General features: G+C 39.8%; 1 protein-coding gene across 3 annotated transcripts in view; it reads left to right on the top strand.

The window, feature by feature from the left end:
- The window catches only part of HUWE1 (HECT, UBA and WWE domain containing 1, E3 ubiquitin protein ligase), a 150,321-nt gene that overhangs the window by 93,196 nt on the left and 35,281 nt on the right, over positions 1–21,844 (top strand). For 2 of the 3 annotated variants that reach the window (XM_008584709.1, XM_008584707.1), the window contains 18 exons: positions 490–706; positions 1,144–1,266; positions 2,048–2,285; positions 2,663–2,893; positions 3,824–3,946; positions 4,464–4,559; positions 5,160–5,429; positions 6,864–7,016; positions 8,430–8,557; positions 8,781–8,862; positions 9,612–9,788; positions 10,361–10,520; positions 10,785–11,143; positions 13,906–14,101; positions 15,262–15,429; positions 16,898–17,040; positions 17,466–17,532; positions 19,028–19,242. In XM_008584709.1, coding sequence (XP_008582931.1) covers positions 490–706; positions 1,144–1,266; positions 2,048–2,285; positions 2,663–2,893; positions 3,824–3,946; positions 4,464–4,559; positions 5,160–5,429; positions 6,864–7,016; positions 8,430–8,557; positions 8,781–8,862; positions 9,612–9,788; positions 10,361–10,520; positions 10,785–11,143; positions 13,906–14,101; positions 15,262–15,429; positions 16,898–17,040; positions 17,466–17,532; positions 19,028–19,242 — 3,146 coding nt within the window. Of the gene's footprint in view, positions 1–489; positions 707–1,143; positions 1,267–2,047; positions 2,286–2,662; positions 2,894–3,823; positions 3,947–4,463; positions 4,560–5,159; positions 5,430–6,863; positions 7,017–8,429; positions 8,558–8,780; positions 8,863–9,611; positions 9,789–10,360; positions 10,521–10,784; positions 11,144–13,905; positions 14,102–15,261; positions 15,430–16,894; positions 17,041–17,465; positions 17,533–19,024; positions 19,243–21,844 lie in introns of all 3 variants that reach the window. The other variant, XM_008584708.1, reaches the window with a different exon arrangement.

Raw genomic sequence — 21,844 nt, 5'->3', positions numbered from 1 at the left:
TTTTCCTAGCAATCTTTTTTGGGGGGTTCTATATATTTTATGTTGTGATCAGACCAATGTATAGTTGTATATGATCTTTTCTGGTCAAAGTGGTTAAATAGTTTTGCCGTTTTTAAAGTTCTCTGTAGGCATTTTAAGTGACTCCATAATCCAGTAGTTGTGTATCATTTGCTTAATCAATACATGTTGCTTCTACAAAGGTGGTTTTAGTTTACACTTCCTCTAACAGTGTGAGTGCTTATTTGTCTTTCACATTTGTTATATATTGAGTGCCAACATACTTCTCTGTCTCCTACCTTCAAAAGAGGCATTCGTTCCCTGTAGAACTTGCTTTTTGTATTATCATATGTAGAGCCAAATCCAAGTGTTTCATAGGCGTTGTGTGGGAGGAAGCGGTCAGTCATAAAAATGTATTAACAGTAACATGTCTGTTGTGCTGAAACCATTCTGAGAATACTGTACAGCCTTATTCTGACTTCTGGGTTCCAGCTTCCTCCAGATTAGGCCGAGCACTTGCTGAGCTTTTCGGACTCCTTGTTAAACTTTGTGTGGGGTCTCCTGTCCGCCAAAGAAGGAGTCATCATGCTGCCAGCACCACTACAGCACCAACACCCGCCGCTCGATCAACAGCCTCAGCCCTCACCAAGCTCCTCACAAAGGGCTTATCTTGGCAGCCCCCACCATATACACCTACTCCCCGCTTCAGGTGAGGTTCTGCTTGAGATTCAGGGACTAGAAAGTTGCCACACAAAAAAAATACAGTTTGTTTCTATTCTACTTAAATGGAGAGTGAGCCACTGAATTAGAGAACTTGGAGGTTGGTTCCTTGTTTACTTCAGATGCATACCCCAAATAAAGTGTAAGGTACTTGTTTTGGTTGTGCTTAGTATAGAACATGGAAGTTTTAAAAGCATTTGCAGTCAAACTGCATCCAATAACCTTGTATTATTTAGTGGGTGAGAGGTGTCACCTTTTTTGCCTTTGAAATTTTAATTATCATGCTAGTCACCCACCTGCCTTCCAGTCAATCCATTAGTCACTTCAGTGCATTGTTAAATTTTACTCTTGGCTTTCATATGAATTTCCCATTGCTTTTGTGTCTACCTCAGAGAAGGTTAAATTTTTGCTTTTTCCCTCCTTCAGGCTGACATTCTTCATCTGTTCTGTTGGTTTCACATCCCCAATGCTATTTGATGAGAGGAAGTATCCCTACCACCTCATGCTGCAGAAATTTCTCTGCTCTGGAGGCCACAATGCTCTTTTTGAGTAAGGATAAAGTTGCTTCACAAAGAAATATTTCTTGGAGTTTGGTCTTTTCTGTATGCCTTATCAGCCCACAGTTTTCTAAGTCACCTATCTTGTGATAGTGAGATACATACAGATAACCATTGGTTATATCCTTTCATGTTCTGGAACTAGCCATGTTTGTCTCCATTTTCCTTGGAGAATGGGATTTAGCCTGTCCTAGAGGTGTTTGTAAGGGTCTCTGCTTTTCCTCATTGGGCTTCTGGTTCCCAGCATGCATTTTTCTAATAGATAGCTTTTTGTCATGTTTCTCCACTTATGATAATTTTTCAACTTTTCTTGTTCAGAAGATTCTAAGCTGAGTTTCACTGGTTTGGGTTTTTTTTTTTTTTTTTTTTAAGGCTTTAAAAAGTAAAGCTAATAGGGCCGGCCCGGTGGTGCACTGGAGAGTGCGCCACTTGGGAGCACGGAGGCGCTCCTTGCCGAGGGTTCAGATCCCATGTGGAGACCGGTTCCCACTCACTGGGTGAGCGCAGTGTGGGCGCAACACCAAGGGTTGCGATCCCGTTGCCGTCCCCGGTACGGGCGTGACACCGAGGGTTGCGATCCCGTTGCCGGTCAGTAAAAAAGACAAAAAAGGAAAAAAAAAGTAAAGCTAATAAATGTTGCATAGATCGGAAGTAATAGATCTAAGAGGAGGGACATGTAATGCCAATGTAGAAATTGGGGACCTTTTAAATGTAAACTACCACCTCCTATCTAAAATACTAATATTCTGTCTCTATCTCTTATTTGAATTTAGAACTTTCAACTGGGCTCTGTCCATGGGAGGCAAAGTTCCTGTTTCTGAAGGATTGGAACATTCAGAGTTACCCGATGGCACAGGAGAATTCCTAGATGCCTGGCTTATGCTGGTGGAAAAGATGGTGAATCCCACCACGGTGCTTGAATCCCCCCATTCACTGCCTGCCAAATTGCCTGGAGGTGTCCAGAACTTTCCACAGTTCAGTGCCCTCCGCTTCCTTGTGGTAACTCAGAAAGTAAGTATTCCGCATTCTAAGACCAAGAGGAATTTCTTATGCTAACCAAGTAGTTCCCCTTGTTTTGTCCTTCTTAATGAAATGACGTGGTTATTGAAGAGCCATTGGATCCTACTCCCAAGTAGGGCTGCCTTGTGTAAGAAGGGGATAGAGACCATTTGAGAATTTTTCATGGTGTAAACATCTGAGCTGTAAACTTCAGATTGGTAACTTCCAGTTGAATTAAATGCCTCTTCTCTGTGCTTCCTTAGAGCCCCTCAGTGCTGGCCTAGGATTTTGTTGTTGACACAGACTGTCCCATAGGTCTTTAACTTATTCTTTCCGGAGCTTTGAATTGAGGCAAAATGATCTCCACACACTTTTAAAATGACTTATAGGCAGCCTTTACTTGCATCAAGAACCTGTGGAACCGGAAACCCCTGAAGGTGTATGGCGGGCGAATGGCTGAGTCCATGCTGGCCATTCTGTGCCATATCCTCCGAGGAGAACCTGTGATTCGAGAGAGACTAAGTAAAGAAAAGGAGGGGTCTCGAGGAGAAGAGGATGCAGGGCAAGAGGAAGGTGGCTCCCGTCGGGAACCTCAAGTTAACCAGCAACAGCTGCAACAGGTAGGGTGCTGGCCTCAAACTCTAGGGTCCAGACTTAGCACCCGATGGAGTGTGATGCTTGTGGGTTTTGTACATTCACATACCACCAAGTGCCTGGTCCTATTAGCCAGGAGATAGTCTTAGCATTTATTTTTTCTCATGAGGAAATCTGAAGTGTAGTCCCTGTGTACTCTGCACAGGTAATAGATTAGTGTTCTCCCAAGCATGTTCATTAGTATTAGAAGTCTAACTATTCTCAGTAGACTGCTGCTGCCATGTTCTTTGGAGGCAAACTGTTGTTGGCTACTTTCTGGTTAATCTATAAAGGGAAGGGATATTGTGATCCAAATTTATTCTCCAACAAAAGCTTTCTGAAACCTTAGTCACCTCCAAAACTTTTTCCACTTTCAAATGAGTGTATGAGCCACATTTTGAAAACTAAACGCTAGAGGGGGGGAGGGGAAAGACACTGCAACTTCAGTCTCAAGGAGAATTTTAGCATTTTTCTCCTAGAGTTTATATGTTTGTGTTCTCTTTCTGTGTAGAGTCCTGTTCAGATCTGCCTTCTGTATATGCATGCCCCATTTAAAATAAAAAAACTTTAGAAAGCTTGGAGAGTGCAGCAAAGTACTTTTTAAAAGGCATTCATAATGTCACCACACAACATAGTGTCTCCTTTTTCAGTCACTAGTTCTATGCCTAATTTTTATATAGTTAACATCAAGCAATATGAGTGGTATCATTAAGAAATTTTTTTTTACTAATTTGTCATTCTTTTATTGTTAGATGTTACTTTTCTTATTATTTGATGTTGTAAAGCTGTATTGTATAGTTTCTTTATGTACATCTCATGATTATTTCCTAGTAGTAGAATTCCTGGGTCCGTTTTCAAGCACTTGTTCTGTTGCCAGTTTGTTAATGTGCTGTTGAGCTCTTGCATTCTTTTTGTAGCTCATGGACATGGGCTTCACAAGGGAACATGCCATGGAGGCCCTGTTGAACACTAGCACCATGGAGCAAGCCACAGAGTACCTTCTAACCCACCCTCCTCCAATCATGGGAGGAGTTGTTCGAGTGAGTTGGCTCAAGAGCTCTAATTTTCCAGAATATCGATTTGGCTGCTGATACCCTTTTTCCCCTCATCCTTCCGTCACTGGTATTTATTTCTATAAACTGCTTCTCATATTCAGACTTCTCCATACCAATATTTCTTTTCATAGTAACTCTCAAAGCTCTAGAATGTAATGACCAGAAGCTTTCCATTCCCCAGCCACACATATTACTGGACTTTGTTTGCAGAAGGACCCACAGTCAGAAAACAATAAAAGAGGCACACTTTTCTGAGATGCAGAATAGGTGGTCACATTGAAGCCCCCTTCCTATGCTTAATTTTCATTGTGATTTTCCTCTCTGTACTTGTAGTGACCAGTTAAGCAAAGTTGGGTTTGACTATAGAGAGCAGCATTCGGAGCCCTTTCTCCTCTCTACAGTTTGAATACAAGATGTTCAGTACCTTGGGAGTTGGGGTGGCCTCATTGGGTTTCTTTGTTGTGTGCATATAGTTGCTCAATTGTCTGTTGTCACTCTGTAGGATCTCAGCATGTCTGAAGAGGACCAAATGATGAGAGCAATTGCCATGTCTCTGGGACAGGATATTCCAATGGATCAAAGGGCAGAGTCGCCTGAGGTAACTAGGAAACATCTAAAAGTGCTTAGTACATTAATCTTAGTACTTCTGTGAACATTCTGCTACTACTGCAAAGTAATTGGTGGAATCAAAGTCTAAAGAAACACAGGGAGGAGTACTCATTCATCCCAACTTTGCCATCCATCATTGAGCTACCTTGTGTTGACCTGAGGTTTTAGGTGAGACAGATGAAACATTAATCTTTATTGTCAAATAAGGAACCCAAAGTATACTTGGTAGTGTGAATTAAGCTAATCTTGGCTATGTATTCCTAGGTAACAGTTACGTCAGTTTACCACTTTGGCAGAGAATATAGGACAATGTCTAGAAATGATTTTATGGGAGATGTAGGATCCTGCAGATAAATTGGCAATATTTTGAGATGTTGGAGGCGTCCTTCACTGCTGCCTTCCCTGTCTTGCCTTAACTACTGGGTGGCCACCCTCATACTCATTAACCACACCCTGGTTTAAAGTATCAACTGCTTGAGGAGGAGGTAGAGGGTATTTATATGGTGAGGCAAATACATTCTCAAAGTCTCCCTTGTCTTTCTTCCTACACCTCTCTCATGTGCTATCACTCTTCCTTCTCTGACTGCAGGAAGTTGCTTGCCGGAAGGAGGAGGAAGAACGGAAAGCCCGGGAAAAGCAGGAAGAGGAAGAGGGTAAATGTCTGGAGAAGTTCCAAGATGCTGACCCTTTGGAACAAGATGAGCTCCACACTTTCACAGATACCATGTTGCCAGGCTGCTTCCACCTTCTGGATGAGCTACCTGACACAGTATACCGTGTGTGTGATCTGATCATGACAGCAATCAAACGTAATGGAGCAGATTATCGTGACATGATTCTGAAGCAAGTAGTTAATCAGGTAAGGTCTCAAGGGGCCAGAAGAGGGGAGTATGTGGAATGGTTTTCCTGCCATCTATCAAAACCTGATTTCTGAGAAATTAGTATTTTTGCATTCTACCCTATATAGGTACATTCACTCTTTGAATTCTTTTGATTTGATAATCTAGCTCTTACTTGAATGCTTCCTGCAACAGCAAATTAAGTGTATCACAGAAATGTCTTTGGAAGGGAAAAACAAAGCTCTGTTTTTCTAGTTGTTTCCTAATTCACCTAAAATGTCCAAAAGGTGTCTCACTCTTGAGCCAAGTCAGGCACCCTGGACATACAGTGAATAAATGTTTTTTCTTCCTGTGTAACAACCACTTTATTTTAACAAATGAGTCTTCATTCTGATTAATACTTGTGACCTTGTGTTTGCCCTTTTTTAGACAATGTTTTTCCTCATTGTGAATTTCATGAAAGCTAATTGTAGAAGTAGGATAAGAAAGAAATTACCCTAAATCCCCATACCCAGACACAGCCAGTTAACATTTCGGTTGTATTTCCTTTATTATAATCAGTCTGTTTTTTTGATCAATCTATTTATGTATTTAAATCGTTGTAGTCTTGTTTTACATAATTTTTAAGCCTTAGAAGCAGAGGAAGGAATTTAAAAAGGAAAGTTTTTTGGACAATGTAAACATAAATTTAACACATGGAAACAGCAGAAAAGTAAAGGAAAACTGGATAAAACATTTTTTCACAGAAAGGTGTTTAGTATCTATATTAAGAGCTTATACAAATTATTTTAAGAAAGCTAAAATCTTAATAGAAAAGAATAATGACACCAAATTTATCACAAGAAATTTAACATATGCAAACTAAAACCAGACTAATGTTTCTAATATTCTAGTGTTTTTGTTTTTTATGAGATTTCTGGGGAAGATGTAGTGAAAGACTGCTGGTGGAGGGTTAAGTTAGTAGAACTTTGGGGGGTTTACTATACACACCAGGAATTGTTTAAATATTCATTGCTTTTAATTTAGATTTTAGACTTCTTGTAATCTAGCCTAACAAAGTAATTGTTTAGTGGTAATCCTTTAATAGCATACTTCATCTTTTGATACAGACACTAAATCCATGTAGTAAGTATGTTACTATTTACCCACTTTTCTTCAATGAATGTGTTTTGAATACAGGGAGTATTTTATTTTATTTTATTTTTTATTTATTTTTTTGTCCTTTTTGAGACCGGCCGCACCGCGCTCAGCCAGTGAGTGCTGTGAGCGCACCAGTCATCCCTATATAGGATCCGAACCCGCGGCAGGAGCGCTCCTGCGCTCCCAGCGCCGCACTCTCCCGAGTGTGCCACGGGCTCGGCCCTACAGGGAGTATTTTAAAAGGTTGAGAATGTTTTCACAAATCTCATCTTTCTCTACCATTGTCTGACTTGGCCACTTTTCTGCTTTTCTAGGTGTGGGAAGCTGCTGATGTATTGATCAAAGCTGCTCTTCCCCTGACAACAAGTGACACAAAAACTGTGTCAGAGTGGATCAGTCAGATGGCCACCCTGCCCCAGGCCTCTAATTTGGCTACTAGAATCTTGCTTTTAACGCTTCTTTTTGAGGTAAGATTTAGATCTTTAAGGCCCTGTAATTCATCAGAGAATTATCAGATACCTACCATATGAGGCATTGAAAAAGATAGAAATATAAGGCATGATCCCTACATTTCATGAACTCATGGTTTTCAATAGGCTAAAATGCACATAATTTACAAAATTACAGCATTCGGTGCTACATAAATGGTATCAGCAGTTTTATCTGAGTTCAGGGAGGGTATGCATTGCTTCTGGATAATGTGAGAAGGCCTTCTCAGAACAAATGTTAACTGAATTGAGTCCAAAAGGATTTTGGAGTAGTAGTTTAAAAAGAAGAGTATTTAAATGATTATCATAGTTTGGTCATGGAATATTTTTGCATCTCTGAGAAAACCTAACTGGCAGCTACATTGTGAGGTAGGATAAGGAAATTGGATGTTGTGGTGTTAAGGTAATAGGTATCAGGTAGAACCAGACTCCTCTCTCCTTTTCTTACCTGGTCAGTGAGATTATTTGAAGCAAGAGAGTAGTTTGATGGAATAAACTCTTTACAGAAACACAGTAGATAAGTCCAAACTATGTGTTAAACTGTGCCTACTGTCTTGGGCCTTTCCTTGTTGATGGAAATGATAATTCTTATTACAGCACCTTGTGAATAGATACATTTGGGAAGGGTTTCAAAGTACTAAATGCTGGGGCTCTCCGGTAACCTTATATTGAATCATTAAAGAGAAAAATCACTCATGGGCTCATCTAAAAGGAATCACAAGTAACAGTCTTGTATATTCTTCTAGCTCTTTTTCTATCCATTTAAACAATTGGGATAAGACCGTATAGAAATTTTTATATTCTTTTCATTCAGTATTTCATTATGACTGTTTCTCCATGTCATGTACACATTATTCCATCTTTTGGTTATTCTCTAATTCATTTAATTACCTATTGTTGAACATTCACTTCCAGTGATTTTCCTGTTAGAACACTTTAGCCCCAGTAAGGGGAACTATTAACTGTGTTTAATTATCCCATCTTCCTTGAAAGATTATAAAGCTTTTCTGTAAATCAAAAGCTTTACAACTTTGATATAGTTAAGACTACATAACCTAGATGACAATCCCTAATATTAATAACCATTCTATAATAAGCACATCACTAATGTGCCGGGCACTGTGTGGGGCACTTTTATATATATATAACCTCATTTAATAATCACAATTACACTGATGTTAGGAATTATTATTCCCTTTGGTCTATGAAGAAACCAAAGCCTAGAGATTTTAAATAACTCGCCTCAGATTACACAGCTGGTAAGAGGTGGAATTTGAATTCAACCAATTCTGTTACTATTCACACCCCGTTGTTCTCCTGTATCGTGCTAATCTTTGATACTGAGTAGAAGTTGGTATCTGTTTCATTTTTATTTTTCTTTCAATTAATTAGGAGTTGAAGCTCCCTTGTGCTTGGGTAGTTGAATCAAGTGGCATCCTTAATGTCCTAATCAAATTATTAGAAGTGGTTCAGCCCTGCCTACAGGCCGCCAAGGAGCAAAAGGAGGTCCAGACTCCAAAGTGAGTGAACCCTGAATCTATCCTGGTTTCACTTCTGTTCCTTCTGGGACTTGGCCCCTCCAGTCTAGAGCCTGAATCAGACACTTTTCTGGGGCATGTATGGGGAAGATCTTGGGTATTTTTGTGGTTTGAAAATTGTGAAGTACTTGATGAAATCCAGGTATATTTTCCCAATTTGTGCAGGTTTCTGGCTTGCCCAGAACAAATCATTTCTCCTTTTTAGGTGGATCACCCCAGTGTTGCTCCTGATTGATTTTTATGAAAAGACATCCATCTCCTCAAAAAGGAGGGCCCAGATGACTAAGGTGCGTAATGTAGTTTATATGGTTGGCAGGATGGTTTAGCTTGTTGAGGCAAGAGTAGACCAAAAGAGAATACAGGAGAGTAGTAAAGAATGTAAGTCTCTGACCAAGTGTAAGTCTCTTGAGGGATCTTAATAGCTGGGTTTCTCTTCTGAATGGGGAGTTAGAATTATTTTCTAATGGATCTGTTTGCTAACAGCCCCAAGAACTTACCCAGGAAGTAAATGTTAAAGGAATGTGCTATCTGCAGAGGAGTGTCTCTTCTGTTACATGAAGGACTGCATATGCAGCAACCCCTCCAAAAGCAAGTGCTCCTTAGTTGAAGATTATCATATGCCACATTTTCTCAGTACCTTCTTAGTAGCAGAATTTTTGTTCCAGTACATCTCAAGTAAATATTCTCCTTTTGGGGAAAACAGTTGGAAACAAAAGGAAAGTAAGAGACGGCAAGACGAGAGGTAGATGGTATTTTGCCTAGGGAGAGGCTAAGGAATGGGAGGGTACATGTACAAGGATACTTCAAAAAGTTCATGGAGAAATAGAATTAAAAGATAATATGAATCTTTCCATTAACTTTTTGAAGTACCCTTGTATACAAAAACTTCTCTCTCTGTTTTCAAGATTTATTAAATGTCAGGTGTATTTTTTTTCCTGGGTTAGTTTTAGCAGTGAATGCTGATTAAGTTATTGTTTCTTCTAGTAGTCAACCTTGAAGGAAATAAAAAGAAACTTTGTCCTTTTATTATACTTAGTACCTACAATCCAACAGCAACAACTGGCGCTGGTTTGATGACCGCTCTGGGCGTTGGTGTAGTTACAGTGCAAGCAACAACAGTACTATTGATTCTGCCTGGAAATCTGGAGAGACAAGTGTGCGGTTCACTGCAGGCCGAAGAAGATATACTGTCCAGTTCACTACAATGGTGCAGGTACATGCTCATCCAGTACTATAAACTTTATCAAAAAAGGGGGAAAGGTACTATGTATGCCTTTTGGTTTGCTTTTTTCTGAACCAGAAGTCCTAATATGTGTTAGAAGGAGTGGGATTACCACTACTAAATTGGGTGTAGTTTTCAGAGAACTGAGTCTTCCTAAAGTCATTGGTTAGACCATGGATCTGTGGCAGGTTTTCTTTTTGGTGCCATGCCTTAGATTTGAACTGTGGCAATCTGATAGTGCCCCTCTTGGAAATTATTGTAAATGTTCAGTCAAGGGTTAAGGAGTAGTTAGGGATAGTGTCTGCTCTGTTGGAAAGTTTACAATTCATTATAGGGCCTTGCATATGCCACTCTCCTTCTGGGGACCTTCAGGTTTTCTCTGTAAATGATAGGGATTTTGATAAATTGCCAGGGTTCCTTCCCTTCCTGTTGCAACATTTTATCTGGAGGGTGCTCCCCCTCCCTCCCCTGCCTTTATAATTTCTTTCTTGGTAGAGATTTTTGTTGTTGTTGTTTTTTTGTTTTTTTGTTTTGTTTTGTTTTTTGTCTGCTTGAATTCCTAGGTTAATGAGGAAACAGGGAACCGACGCCCTGTGATGCTGACTCTCCTCAGGGTACCAAGGCTGAATAAAAACTCAAAAAACAGCAATGGACAGGAACTTGAGAAGACACTGGAAGAAAGCAAAGAAATGGATGTCAAACGTAAAGAAAATAAAGGCAGTGGTATGAACTTTTAGTTTTGAATATTTTAAGGAGTGTTTTGTCTCAAGCTGGTGTGCCTTTATGGCTTAAGGTCTGGACAGTTTCATTGCTAGTGCTTTCCTTCCCATCAGATTGCTTAACATTCTTATGCCTTTTCATCTGATCTTAGAATTGGTGTTTGGTGTGTTTCTCTTAATAGGACCCAAGTGTGTGGCTGGTTACTTAGGAGGGAGAGGTGTGGAAGGAATTGTCAAGTTAAACTATCTATTATTTTTCCATTTGTAGATATTCCTTTGGCCCTAGAGAGTGCAAACACTGAAAAGGAGACAAGCCTGGAAGAAACAAAAATCGGGGAGATCCTGATCCAGGGCCTGACAGAAGATATGGTGACTGTTTTAATCCGGGCCTGCGTGAGCATGCTGGGAGTTCCTGTGGACCCAGACACTTTGCATGCCACCCTTCGCCTCTGCCTGAGGCTCACCCGAGACCACAAATATGCCATGATGTTTGCAGAGCTGAAGAGTACCCGCATGATCTTGAATTTGACCCAGAGCTCAGGCTTCAATGGGTTTACTCCCCTGGTCACCCTTCTTTTAAGACACATCATTGAGGATCCCTGCACCCTCCGTCATACCATGGAAAAGGTGAGTCTTTGTGGTCTCAGATGCTGTTTTAGCTTTACATCATAGTCTCCTTGGTCTCAGAACAATTACAGTTCTGGTTCTTCTTGGGTATATAGCTAGATATATATAGTGTGTACTCTGCCCAGCAAAATTTCCCAACTGTATGCTCCAAAGATTGCTTAGGTGTGGTAGATTATGCTATTGAGTCACATAAAAAAAGAACTAGAAAATATACTTTCTGTCTCTAAATTTACTATAGTAATACCTCTTATCTAGAAAGTCCTCTCTGGCAATCTAGGTTTCTGTAACCAAGCCAAAAACTATTAGTAAGAAACTGGGGTAACTTCCCCCAAGTTCCTGCCTTAAAGATCATTCCTTTGTAGGAGTACCTCATGCATTCAACCAAAAGCTTATTTTTAAAATACTGTATTTTGAGGCTGTAAAAGTATAGTAAAGCTTTTTGAATGTTTATGATGTTCCAGGCACTGCGATAGGTACTTAACCAAATACTCATTGTGCAGATCAGAAAACAGGTTTATGTGTTTAAGGAAATTTATAAAGCAGTGGAAGAAATGACAAATGTAATTACAGAAGATAAAAATGTTTATAATATCAAGTCAACAGCGGAGGGGTAAGAGAGCAAATATCTTACAAATAAGGCTTTTTCTCCTCAGTACTTTTACAAAATTCTCTATCCTAGTAATTCTTTGCCAACGATCATCATAAGACTGTCTTCAGACTTCACTTCCATTTTCCTCTCTTGGGACATTGTTTCCCACATTTATAAGTAGTGTTGCAATATGCATTTTTGTGCCAGCTTTGTTTGTATTTGAGATTGTTGTTTTTAGAGATTCCTAGAAATTAGATCAAAAAGTATAAATTTTCTTTAGCTTGCTTGCCAGAAAAGTGGTACCAGTTTATACTTCCATGTGTTTATGAGTATATATCTCAAATTCTTCAGACACTTCTTCACCCAGCCTGTGTGATTTTTACCTCATATATGCAAAATTGAGTGGAGAGCTGTTACAGGCAGCATTTACAGTATGATCTAAGGTCAGGAGATGGCTCAACAGGGAAGAAACAACTATGTACTGACAGAATTCTGTTGAAAACAATAAACTTAAAATGGTTAAAACTTAAAAATGCTAGGGGCCGATCCCATGGTGCACTCGGGAGAGTGCGGCGCTGGGAACGCAGCGATGCTCCCGCCGTGGGTTTGGATCCCTATATAGGAATGGCCGGTGCGCTCACTGGTTGAGCACGGTGCCGGCGACACCACACCAAGGGTTGCGATCCCCTTACCGGTCACGAAAAAGACAAAAAAAAAAAACCCTTAAAAATGCTAGGACAGGGCCGGCCCGATGGCACACTGGAGAGTGCGCCGCTTGGGAGCACGGCGGCACTCCCACTGAGGGTTCGGATCCCATGTGGAGACCGGTTCCCGCTCACTGGCTGACCGCGGTGCGGGCGCAACACCGAGGGTTGCGATCCCGTTGCCAGTCCCCGGTATGGGTGCGACACCGAGGGTTGCGATCCTGTTACCGGTCAGTAAAAAAGACAAAAAGGAAAAAAAAATGCTAGGACAAAATGTAGGTCCTTGTTGGATAAGGGAAAAACTTTTGAAGCTTTAAGTAAATTGTATTTGGTGGTGTGAGGAGCAAAGGAAAATCAGTGGCAGTTTTAATGTATCAAGTTGGCAAAATGTAAATGCTTGATAATGTCTATCACAGGTACGGGTGTGGAGAAGCAGGCATACTCTTACTTTTGATAGGAGTGGAAATTGGTGTAGCCACATTGGAGGGCAATTTGGTATTGTCAGTTTAAGATATCCTTTGACCTAGAAAGTCTATGGCTAAGAATCTGATTACTAGCATCAAGTATGCCCAGATACATTTACAAGAGTGTTCACTGTGGAATTACTTGTAACATCAAGAAACTAGAGGTCTAATGTCCAGCATTACAAATAAATAAATTACAAATGAATTATGGCACATTCTTTATAGTGAAATTAAACTTTTTGGTATTTAGGAAATGAAAATTATTTTATAATTGCAGCCAGACAGGCAAAATATAAGGGTTAAAATGTGCTAGATTAAAGAGCATGATAGATTTGGTAAGAAAAGCATGAAGATACCAGAAGATGTTTTATCTTTGCGGATATGTAGTTCCTGAAGGAATAGATATGGAAAACACAAGTGTTTTCTTTGTATTTTCCATGATGATTGACAAGTAATTTTATGAGAACAGCAGCAGCGTAGATATGTCTAAGCCCTGTGGTATCAAAGCAAACAATCTGTAAATAGTTCTATCTCCTGTGGCTGTCATTACCTCAGACTGATGGTTGAATTTGAGGCATAAAGAAAATGTTTAATTTTGTTCTTACACACTAAGTGGTTATCAGTGTTACATATCTGGACCATTCTGGTTTAAAATTGGGAGAGCATTTTGGGAAGCTAAGAGCTGGCACTTAAATGTGGAAGCTATGTGGGATCTGTGGTCTAGACACATCTCCCAATTTCTATAAAGATAACATGCAGTCTGGTCTAATAATTGATAGTTTTGAGATATGCTATAACTTTTTATAAGCTATGCTTTTTAAAGTGAGAAGGGATGGGACAGAACTTAAAGACCAAGTATTTTTTTCTCCCAGAAATCTAAAGCTGTCATCCACTGTTTTGAGGCAGAGCTTGGTTAGTATTTTAATCCTTGGTAACTTCTTTGACTAAGTTGTATTTTTAGAAAGTGCTGTTAAATCAGGAGTCTTTCTACCTCTCTTTTACTAGGTTGTTCGCTCGGCAGCAACAAGTGGAGCTGGTAGCACTACCTCTGGTGTCGTATCTGGCAGCCTCGGCTCTCGGGAGATCAACTACATCCTTCGGGTCCTTGGGCCAGCTGCATGCCGCAACCCAGACATATTCACAGAAGTGGCCAACTGCTGTATCCGCATCGCCCTTCCAGCCCCTCGAGGCTCAGGAACTGGTGAGTTTCACTTGCTCCTTGCCTTTGAGACATAGAAGTCTGTGGCTTGGTATAACTCCAGAGATTTTTCTGTGAGGATCTGTAACTTGAAGAGCCTCCTTAGGTGAGCATTGGGACATTGGCTGGTTGATCATTTGAGTCAATTCAAGGCATTGCCTTGTTGTAATACCTGCCAGAGATACCAAGAACTCATTCAGTTTAGTCCTTGCCTTCAAGGAGTTCACCATGGTGGGACAATACGACTTAAGTACAGTCAGTATTTTACAAATAAAGTGATAACTGAGGAACAAACGGATGTGTGATTCATGTGATGTAGTGAGAAGTATACAATATCATCTATGTATTCTTGCCAAAAGTGTTTAGCCTATATATAATTATGAGTCAACAATGGATAAATACAAATTTGAGGATCTTTTATAAGATAACTGCCCTCGATTCTTCAAAAATAGTAATGTCATTAAAGAAAAAAATGTAGGCATCTCTTCTAGATAAAAGGAGACTAGTAAGAGATGATAGCCACCACCAATCTTGATAAAGGAGAACTGGAGAAATTTTAATACTGTGTATTATATAATATAGTTGTATCCGTGTTAAATTTCTTGGGTGTTATAATAGTATTGTGGTTATGTGGGAAAATATTCTTGATCTTAGGTGCATATAGACGTATTAGGGGTAATCAAACGGGGATTCTAGATGAAAAGTATATGGATGTCTACTGTCCTTTAGACTTTTCTGTAGGTTTGTGGGGTTGTTTTGTTTTTTAATAAAATGTTGGGGGTGGTGGGGGAAATAATTATTTGAGAGCCCCAGCTATGTGCCTGGCCTCATGCTGGGCACTTCTCAGGTATGGTCTCATTTAGTCCTCAATATAACCAAATTTCAAGAATGAGAAAATGGAGGCTTGTTGAAGTAACAGAACTGGATTTCAAAATCAATATTCTCTAACACCAAATCTCTATTTAGTACTGCTGTGTTAAATCCTGTGGAATTTAGGGAAGGTAAAAAACAGATTTTCTAGTTCACTTGAACATTGGTTGAGAATGGCCACCTCTCCCAAGCTTGTATACTATACAACCCTCCTTTTGAGTCTGTCTTTATCAGAAACCAAGTTTAGGTACTGAATCAATATTGATCGATTTTTCTCTCTCATTTTGGCTTAGCTTCAGATGATGAATTTGAGAATCTGAGAATTAAAGGCCCTAATGCTGTACAGCTGGTGAAGACAACTCCTTTGAAGCCCTCACCTCTGCCTGTCATTCCTGATACAATCAAGGAAGTGATCTACGATATGCTGAATGCTCTTGCTGCATACCATGCTCCAGAGGAAGGTACGTGGTGGGTAGGCTGGGCACTGGAGGATACATTACTTTGCCTGGGTCATTTCAACCAACTCGAGGCTTAGTGACCACTCACTATGTGCTCACACTCTGGGGATGTGAATAAGATATAGTGCATGTCTCTGAAGAAGCTAATAGTCATACAGTATGATAGACGCCAGGGTAGTGGTGAGTACTGACCTGGTGAGGGTGAGACAGGTAGGAAAGTATCTTAGAATAAGTGATTTCTTAAATGTGTCTTAAATGATAAGGATGAGGAGATTGCCCAAGTTCTGTTGTATGAGTACATTCCATACAGAAGGAAAAATGAACAAATATTTAAAAGGAGATAATAGCATCGTGTGACCAAATTGAAAATAAAATATCAGGAAGTCTTTAACGTGTTTATACTTAGCAGCAGAACATCTTTATTGCCCAAAGAGCTGGGAACAATATTAGAAGGTATGTCTGGGCTTCCTGTTTTTTGAGACCACCATCCCAAACCACCTTTATTCCTAGTTAGCGTGCTGCTTGTAAGCACCAGGAAAGTGAAGATTGAATTGTTTGGAACCCTAGATTACGTTCCAGTCAGGTCTATTTGGATTTTATTCAGGATATACTTCTTTGATAGGTCCACAGAATTACCAGAAATTGATGAATACTGCCTTTAATAAGTAAAGAATATCTGAGTCTTTAGTGGTTTTCATCCATAGAGTTCCTTGCTACTCGTCCATCACAGAATCTTTACCCCAAATCATATCCCCTCCTCCCCAAAATAGTTTAGCAATACAGATGCCGCTCAACTTAGGATGGAGTTATGTCCAAATAAAGTCATAAGTCGAAAATGTCCTAAGTCGAAATGGGTGTTTTGTAGACATGATGGGATGTGAAAACACAATTATCAGAAAAACACTGGCAACACAGTATCAGTTGTTTACCCTCATTATCACGTGGCTATCTCCACATCCTTATCATTTAAGACTGGGAGACGCGGTTTGCTGCCACTCCTCAGCATTGCACAAGAGTATCATAGTGCATATCACTAGCCCAGGAAAATATCAAAACTCAAAATTCCAAGTATGGTTTCTACTCAATGTGTATTGCTTTTGCACCATGGTAAAGTCGAAGCATCGTAAGTTGACTGTCTATTTAGCTGTAGCAACCATTTATTGACCTCCCACCTGCACAAGCCATAGTACCAAGTATGTTCATTTAAGCTTAGTAGTGACAGCTGAAGAAAGTGAGTCTGGGTAAATTGCCTGTGCTCACAAGGCTAGTTCGTGTTAGAATGAGGCTATCAACCATGCTCTCTTGGTTGTACTACATTACTCCTCTTTCTTCAGAGGAAATCCAGTAATGTCACTATGTAAACAGTTGTAGCCACTTGAAGTAAAATCGACCAAGCCTACCAAATAGGTATTACCATTGCACAATTATGGAAGGGTTTTGTTTTTGTTGTTTGTTTCTGTTTTTCTAGCAGACAAATCTGATCCTAAACCTGCGGGTATGACCCAAGAGGTTGGCCAGCTCCTGCAAGACATGGGTGATGATGTATACCAGCAGTACCGGTCACTTACTCGTCAGAGCAGTGACTTTGATACACAGTCAGGTTTTTCCATTAATGTAAGTTGATTCCAACAGCTATGTTTTGCCTTTCTAGTGCCTGTGTGTTCTCAGTGTTTAGTATTATGCTAGGGGAATTTCAAGGTATTGATTTTAATTTATCTGTAAATTATCTGTTGCCTAAAAATGAGGATAAAATTGGGGTGTCCCTAGGATTTTTTTTTCCTCTCTTTGAGTTGGAAATGTTTCCTTAATTCATTTTTCTTTCTCGTTTACCCCTTTCACTTGCCCCTATTTTCCCAGTCAATTTGTTTATATTATATTATTAGCCTCCCACAGATTATAGTATAGAGGGGGAAGGTGGTTAAAAAGTCAGCCAAAGAGAATCTGTAGCATTCCTAGCCAGTACCCTGGGAAGGAGTCCTGCCATTTGGGGACAACGGTCTGAAATTTGTAATAGCTTAGGGAGTTTTCTTCTTCCACAGAGTCAGGTCTTTGCTGCAGATGGTGCCTCCGCTGAGACTTCCACATCTGGGACGACCCAAGGAGAGGGTAATGGTGTACTTTTTTTCCCCCCTCTTGTTCTTATTTCTTGGAAAGATAGCTTGAAGAAACTGGGTGTCCTGAGCAAGGAGTAGAAGAATACAGGTGTAATTGTCATGTTTAATTGTCTAAGTGAACTTTCTCAGGGGTGAGCTCAGTGTTTTGTAAGTAAAGGGTCTCTATATGCTAAAGTGAATGGAACTGTAACTTAACTAACCTAGTATTGATTGCTATGTTAACATCATTTAGTAGTATTCTTTAAACCACCCATATTTCTTTTGGTGCCTTCCATAGGATGGCTTATAGAGCTTAAGCGCCATCGACACTATTATCGCTATACACTTTTTGTGGTGGATTCCTGCCTTCTAGCAGTGTCAGCAGAGACCATTGGCTTGAATTAGAGAAATATGTAGAAGCAAATCTAATAAGACCTTTCAAGAGCTGCTGCTTCTTGGATAGGAGATTTCGAAATCTAATTTAGGAGACATTTTGCTTAGTATCATACTAGTCCGTGGAGATAAATCAAAAAGGTTAATAACTAGCAAAATATTGGCTGACTCATTTTAGTAGACTTACTGCCCATATGTAGTATATAGGGTGATGGCAGTATTATCAGTGCCCCCTATGCCACACTATATTAGACACCAAAATGAATCAGATTTCTTCCCTACACTTAAAGAACTTTGTGTAGTGAGGAAACTTGCAACAGTTATAATGCAAGATAATTGGCAGAATGAAGGCAGGCTTGGATAAAGTATAGTGGGCACATAATATAATGCAGGCATACCTTATTTTATTGTACTTTGCAGATAGTGTGGTTTTTACAAATTGAAGATTTGTAGCAAAAAGATTATGATCATAGTTAATATTTTTTTTAACAATAAAGAATTTTTAATGAAGGTATGTATTTTTGGGGGGGTATCTGACTGGTAAGTATGTACGTTTTTAAGACTAATGCTATTGCATACTTAATTGACTGCAGTCTAGTGTAAACAACTTTTATATGTACTGGGAAACCAAAAAGTTTGTGTCATTCACATTATTGTGATACTTGCTTTATTGCAGCAGTCTGTAGCCAAACCTGCAGTATCTCCAAGGTATGCCTATGGTGTCTCAGTATGTCTAAATGAGACTGGAAAGCATTTATAGAGGAGGTCAGCATTTGAGCTGAACTAGACAAAGTGTGCCAGGCAGACATGGATAGGAAGAGGTAAGAGAGGATGCAAGGGACGTTTGGAGAACTATTTCTAGAGCATAAAACTATGTATAAGAGAAGAGAGATGGGTGAACAGTTGGGCAAAGCCTCCCTGCTGTACTGTATCCACATACTACGTTAGGGACCCGGCTATCCTGGTTCTCTGTCCTTCCACTGCAGTGTGATAAGAGTCTCCAGTTCGTACCAGTGGCCTAAAGTGAAGGAGAAGTAATATTCTTTCCACCGAAGTATTGATTTTTCCATTATTCCAGTGTGGAACTGAACTAGTGTTTATCTTTTTCTCAGCAGCTTCAACTCCGGAGGAGTCTCGAGATGGGAAGAAAGATAAAGAAGGGGACCGGGCCTCTGAGGAAGGCAAGCAGAAAAGCAAGGGCAGTAAACCTTTAATGCCTACCTCCACTATCCTTCGTCTTCTGGCAGAGTTAGTGAGGTCCTATGTTGGTATTGCTACCCTGATTGCCAACTACAGCTACACTGTGGGCCAGTCTGAACTGATCAAAGAGGTAATATTCAATTTCTTCTTAAGATGTTATTACTTCCATCATTAGGATACCTACTATGTGTCTGATGCTTTGCTGGAAACTCATGCTTGCTAAGTTCTAAACTAAACAAGAGAGGCAGAAGCCTTTTAAGACAAATTCAAGAGCTAGGCCTTTTTCCCATGATGTGGAGCCATCAGGCTCAATGCAGGGTGTGAGTTGATGAGATTTGTTCTATTGAATATCCCTCGGCCTGCACTGTGGAGATTGCAAAGGGCAAGACTGGAGTCAGAGAGACCAGTTAGGAATCCGATGTAGTAAACTAGAGTAGTACATGATCTCAGTGAAGTTGGGAGAAAGTGGGTGAGTTGAAGAGATGTTAAGGTAGAAATGGACAAGGATTGGATGAAGGAGGAAACCAAGGACTCAAGAATGTTTCTTGGTTTGTGTTTTGGGGTGGGCATCTAACAAGAACATAGAAAGGGAAAAGACTTAAGGACAAAATGTGGAATTTGAGAGGTATCTGTGGGGCTTCTAAGTAAAGGTGTATAAAGGACAGTTGAATAAACACAATAAAGAAGAATATAGGTGTTTATCTTCCAGATGTACTCAGGTGTGAAGACACCAGATGTGGTAGCAGTATTGGTAATAAATAAATATAGGAAAAGCCTAGATGTCCATCAGTACAGCTATGGAAAAGAATGATGTCCATGTTTTGTATATCCTAATGTGTAATTATCTTCAGGTTAGATTTTTCAAGTAAGTGGGCACTTTGAGAAACCATATCAAGTACCTGTATATGTAAAATGTTGCCCAGGGTGGGTTTTTTTTCATAAGGAGGGCCTTGTTTCACAGGACATGTCATAACTTCATGGCTGGTAAGCAGCAAAGGGTCTGAGAGTGAGCAGGGGCACTAGCGTTGCAGACAGAGTCTGAAAGCAGCTGCCATTTTTAAAGCATTTTTACTTTAACCCAAGTTTTAAATACATACAAAAATACACAAATCCTAAGTGAGTCAATTAGCTTTTCCTGGGTAACCACCACCCAAGTTAAATAAAACATTACAAACTCCCCAGAAATGCCCCCCTCATGCCTTCATACACCTCCCTTACCCCCTTTACCACCCATAAGGTAAACAATCTTGAGTTCTCTTGCCATAAATTGGTTTTGTACTTTATATAAATGGAATCTTATAGTAGGTGCTCTTGTATTTGACTTCTCTTGCTTAACGTGTTTGCAGAATTTCTTTTTGTCTGCAGTTGTAGTTTATTCTCATTGCTGTATAGGATTCCATTGGGTGAATGTACTATAATCTTTTTCTTTATTCTACTGTTGGTAAACAATTGGATAGTTTTCCATGTGGAGCTATCACAAATAGTGCTGCTGTGATCATTCTTATACGTGTCCTGGTGAACATATATAAGTACTTCTGTTGGGTGGTATATGCCTAGGAATAGAATTGCTGAACTCTAGAGTAAGCATTTGTTCAGCTTTAGCAGATGGTGCCTAAAGTTTTCCACAGTGGTTGTGTCATTTTATATTATTACCAGCAGCCTATGGGAGTTCTGATTGTTTCACCTCCTTGCCAACACTTGGTATTTTTCATTTCACCCATTCTAGTGGGTTTGTAGTGGTATTGCATTATGGTTAAAATTTGTGTTTTCCTATTGACCATCATTTCATGTCTTTATTGACCATTTGGATATTCTCTTTTGGGAAGTGTCTGTTCAAGTCTTTATTCTTTTTTTTTTTTTTTTCTTTTTGTCTTTTCTTTGTGTCCGGCAACGGATCGCAACCCTCAGTGTCGCGCCCGTACCAGACCGGGACCGGCAACGGGATCGCAACCCTCGGTGTTGCTCCCACACCTCGCTCAGCCAGTGAGCGGGAACCGGTCTGTATGTGGGATCCGAACCCTCAGCGGGAGCGCCACCGCACTCACAAGCGGCGCACTGTAGCAGTGCGCCACCGGGCTGGCCCTCAAGTCTTTATTCTTGTTTACTTACTATTGAGTTCTTTATATAGTTTGGATATAAGTCTTTTGTGGCATATATGTATTAAATATGTATATTAGGCTTTATTTCACTCATTTATGCCAGTTGTATTCATAATTTATAATAGCATTACTTGTGGAATGAGACATTTAATTACAAACTTATTAAGTGTCTGCCTAATATGCATTCAGTGACCTACTGGTACTGGGTACTGATAGGTGCTTTACAAATACTATTGATAATCCTCACCTCCACAGTGCAAGGTTGTTGGTATTGCTCTCTTTAATAGAGGAAAGAATGTTGAGAGAGGTAGGTAGCTTGCCCAAGGTCACACTGAAGAGTAGCAGAGCTAAAATTGGAACCCAAGTCCAAGTCCTTTCTGCTAGGTTGCACCACTTTCCCAAATTGCAAAGCTTTTTTCCAGTTTTTACTAGCAGTGTTGCATGATGTTATTTATACTTTTATTCAGAAAACAGTTTTAACTTTGTATTATATTCACTACTGGGAAATTAATTTTTATTTATAATAGTTTTATCTTAACAAGGTCACTTCATCCAATTTCCTAGACTCTAGAATTCTTCAATGCATTTTCTTTTTTTTTTTTTTTTTTTTTTTTTTTTTTTTTTTTTTTTTCC

The sequence above is a fragment of the Galeopterus variegatus genome, unplaced genomic scaffold (genome assembly GCF_000696425.1).
Source record: "Galeopterus variegatus unplaced genomic scaffold, G_variegatus-3.0.2 Scaffold3342, whole genome shotgun sequence".
Taxonomy (NCBI): domain Eukaryota; kingdom Metazoa; phylum Chordata; class Mammalia; order Dermoptera; family Cynocephalidae; genus Galeopterus; species Galeopterus variegatus.
Note: the sequence above shows the minus strand (reverse complement) of the source record. Positions and strands in the feature narration are given on the sequence as shown.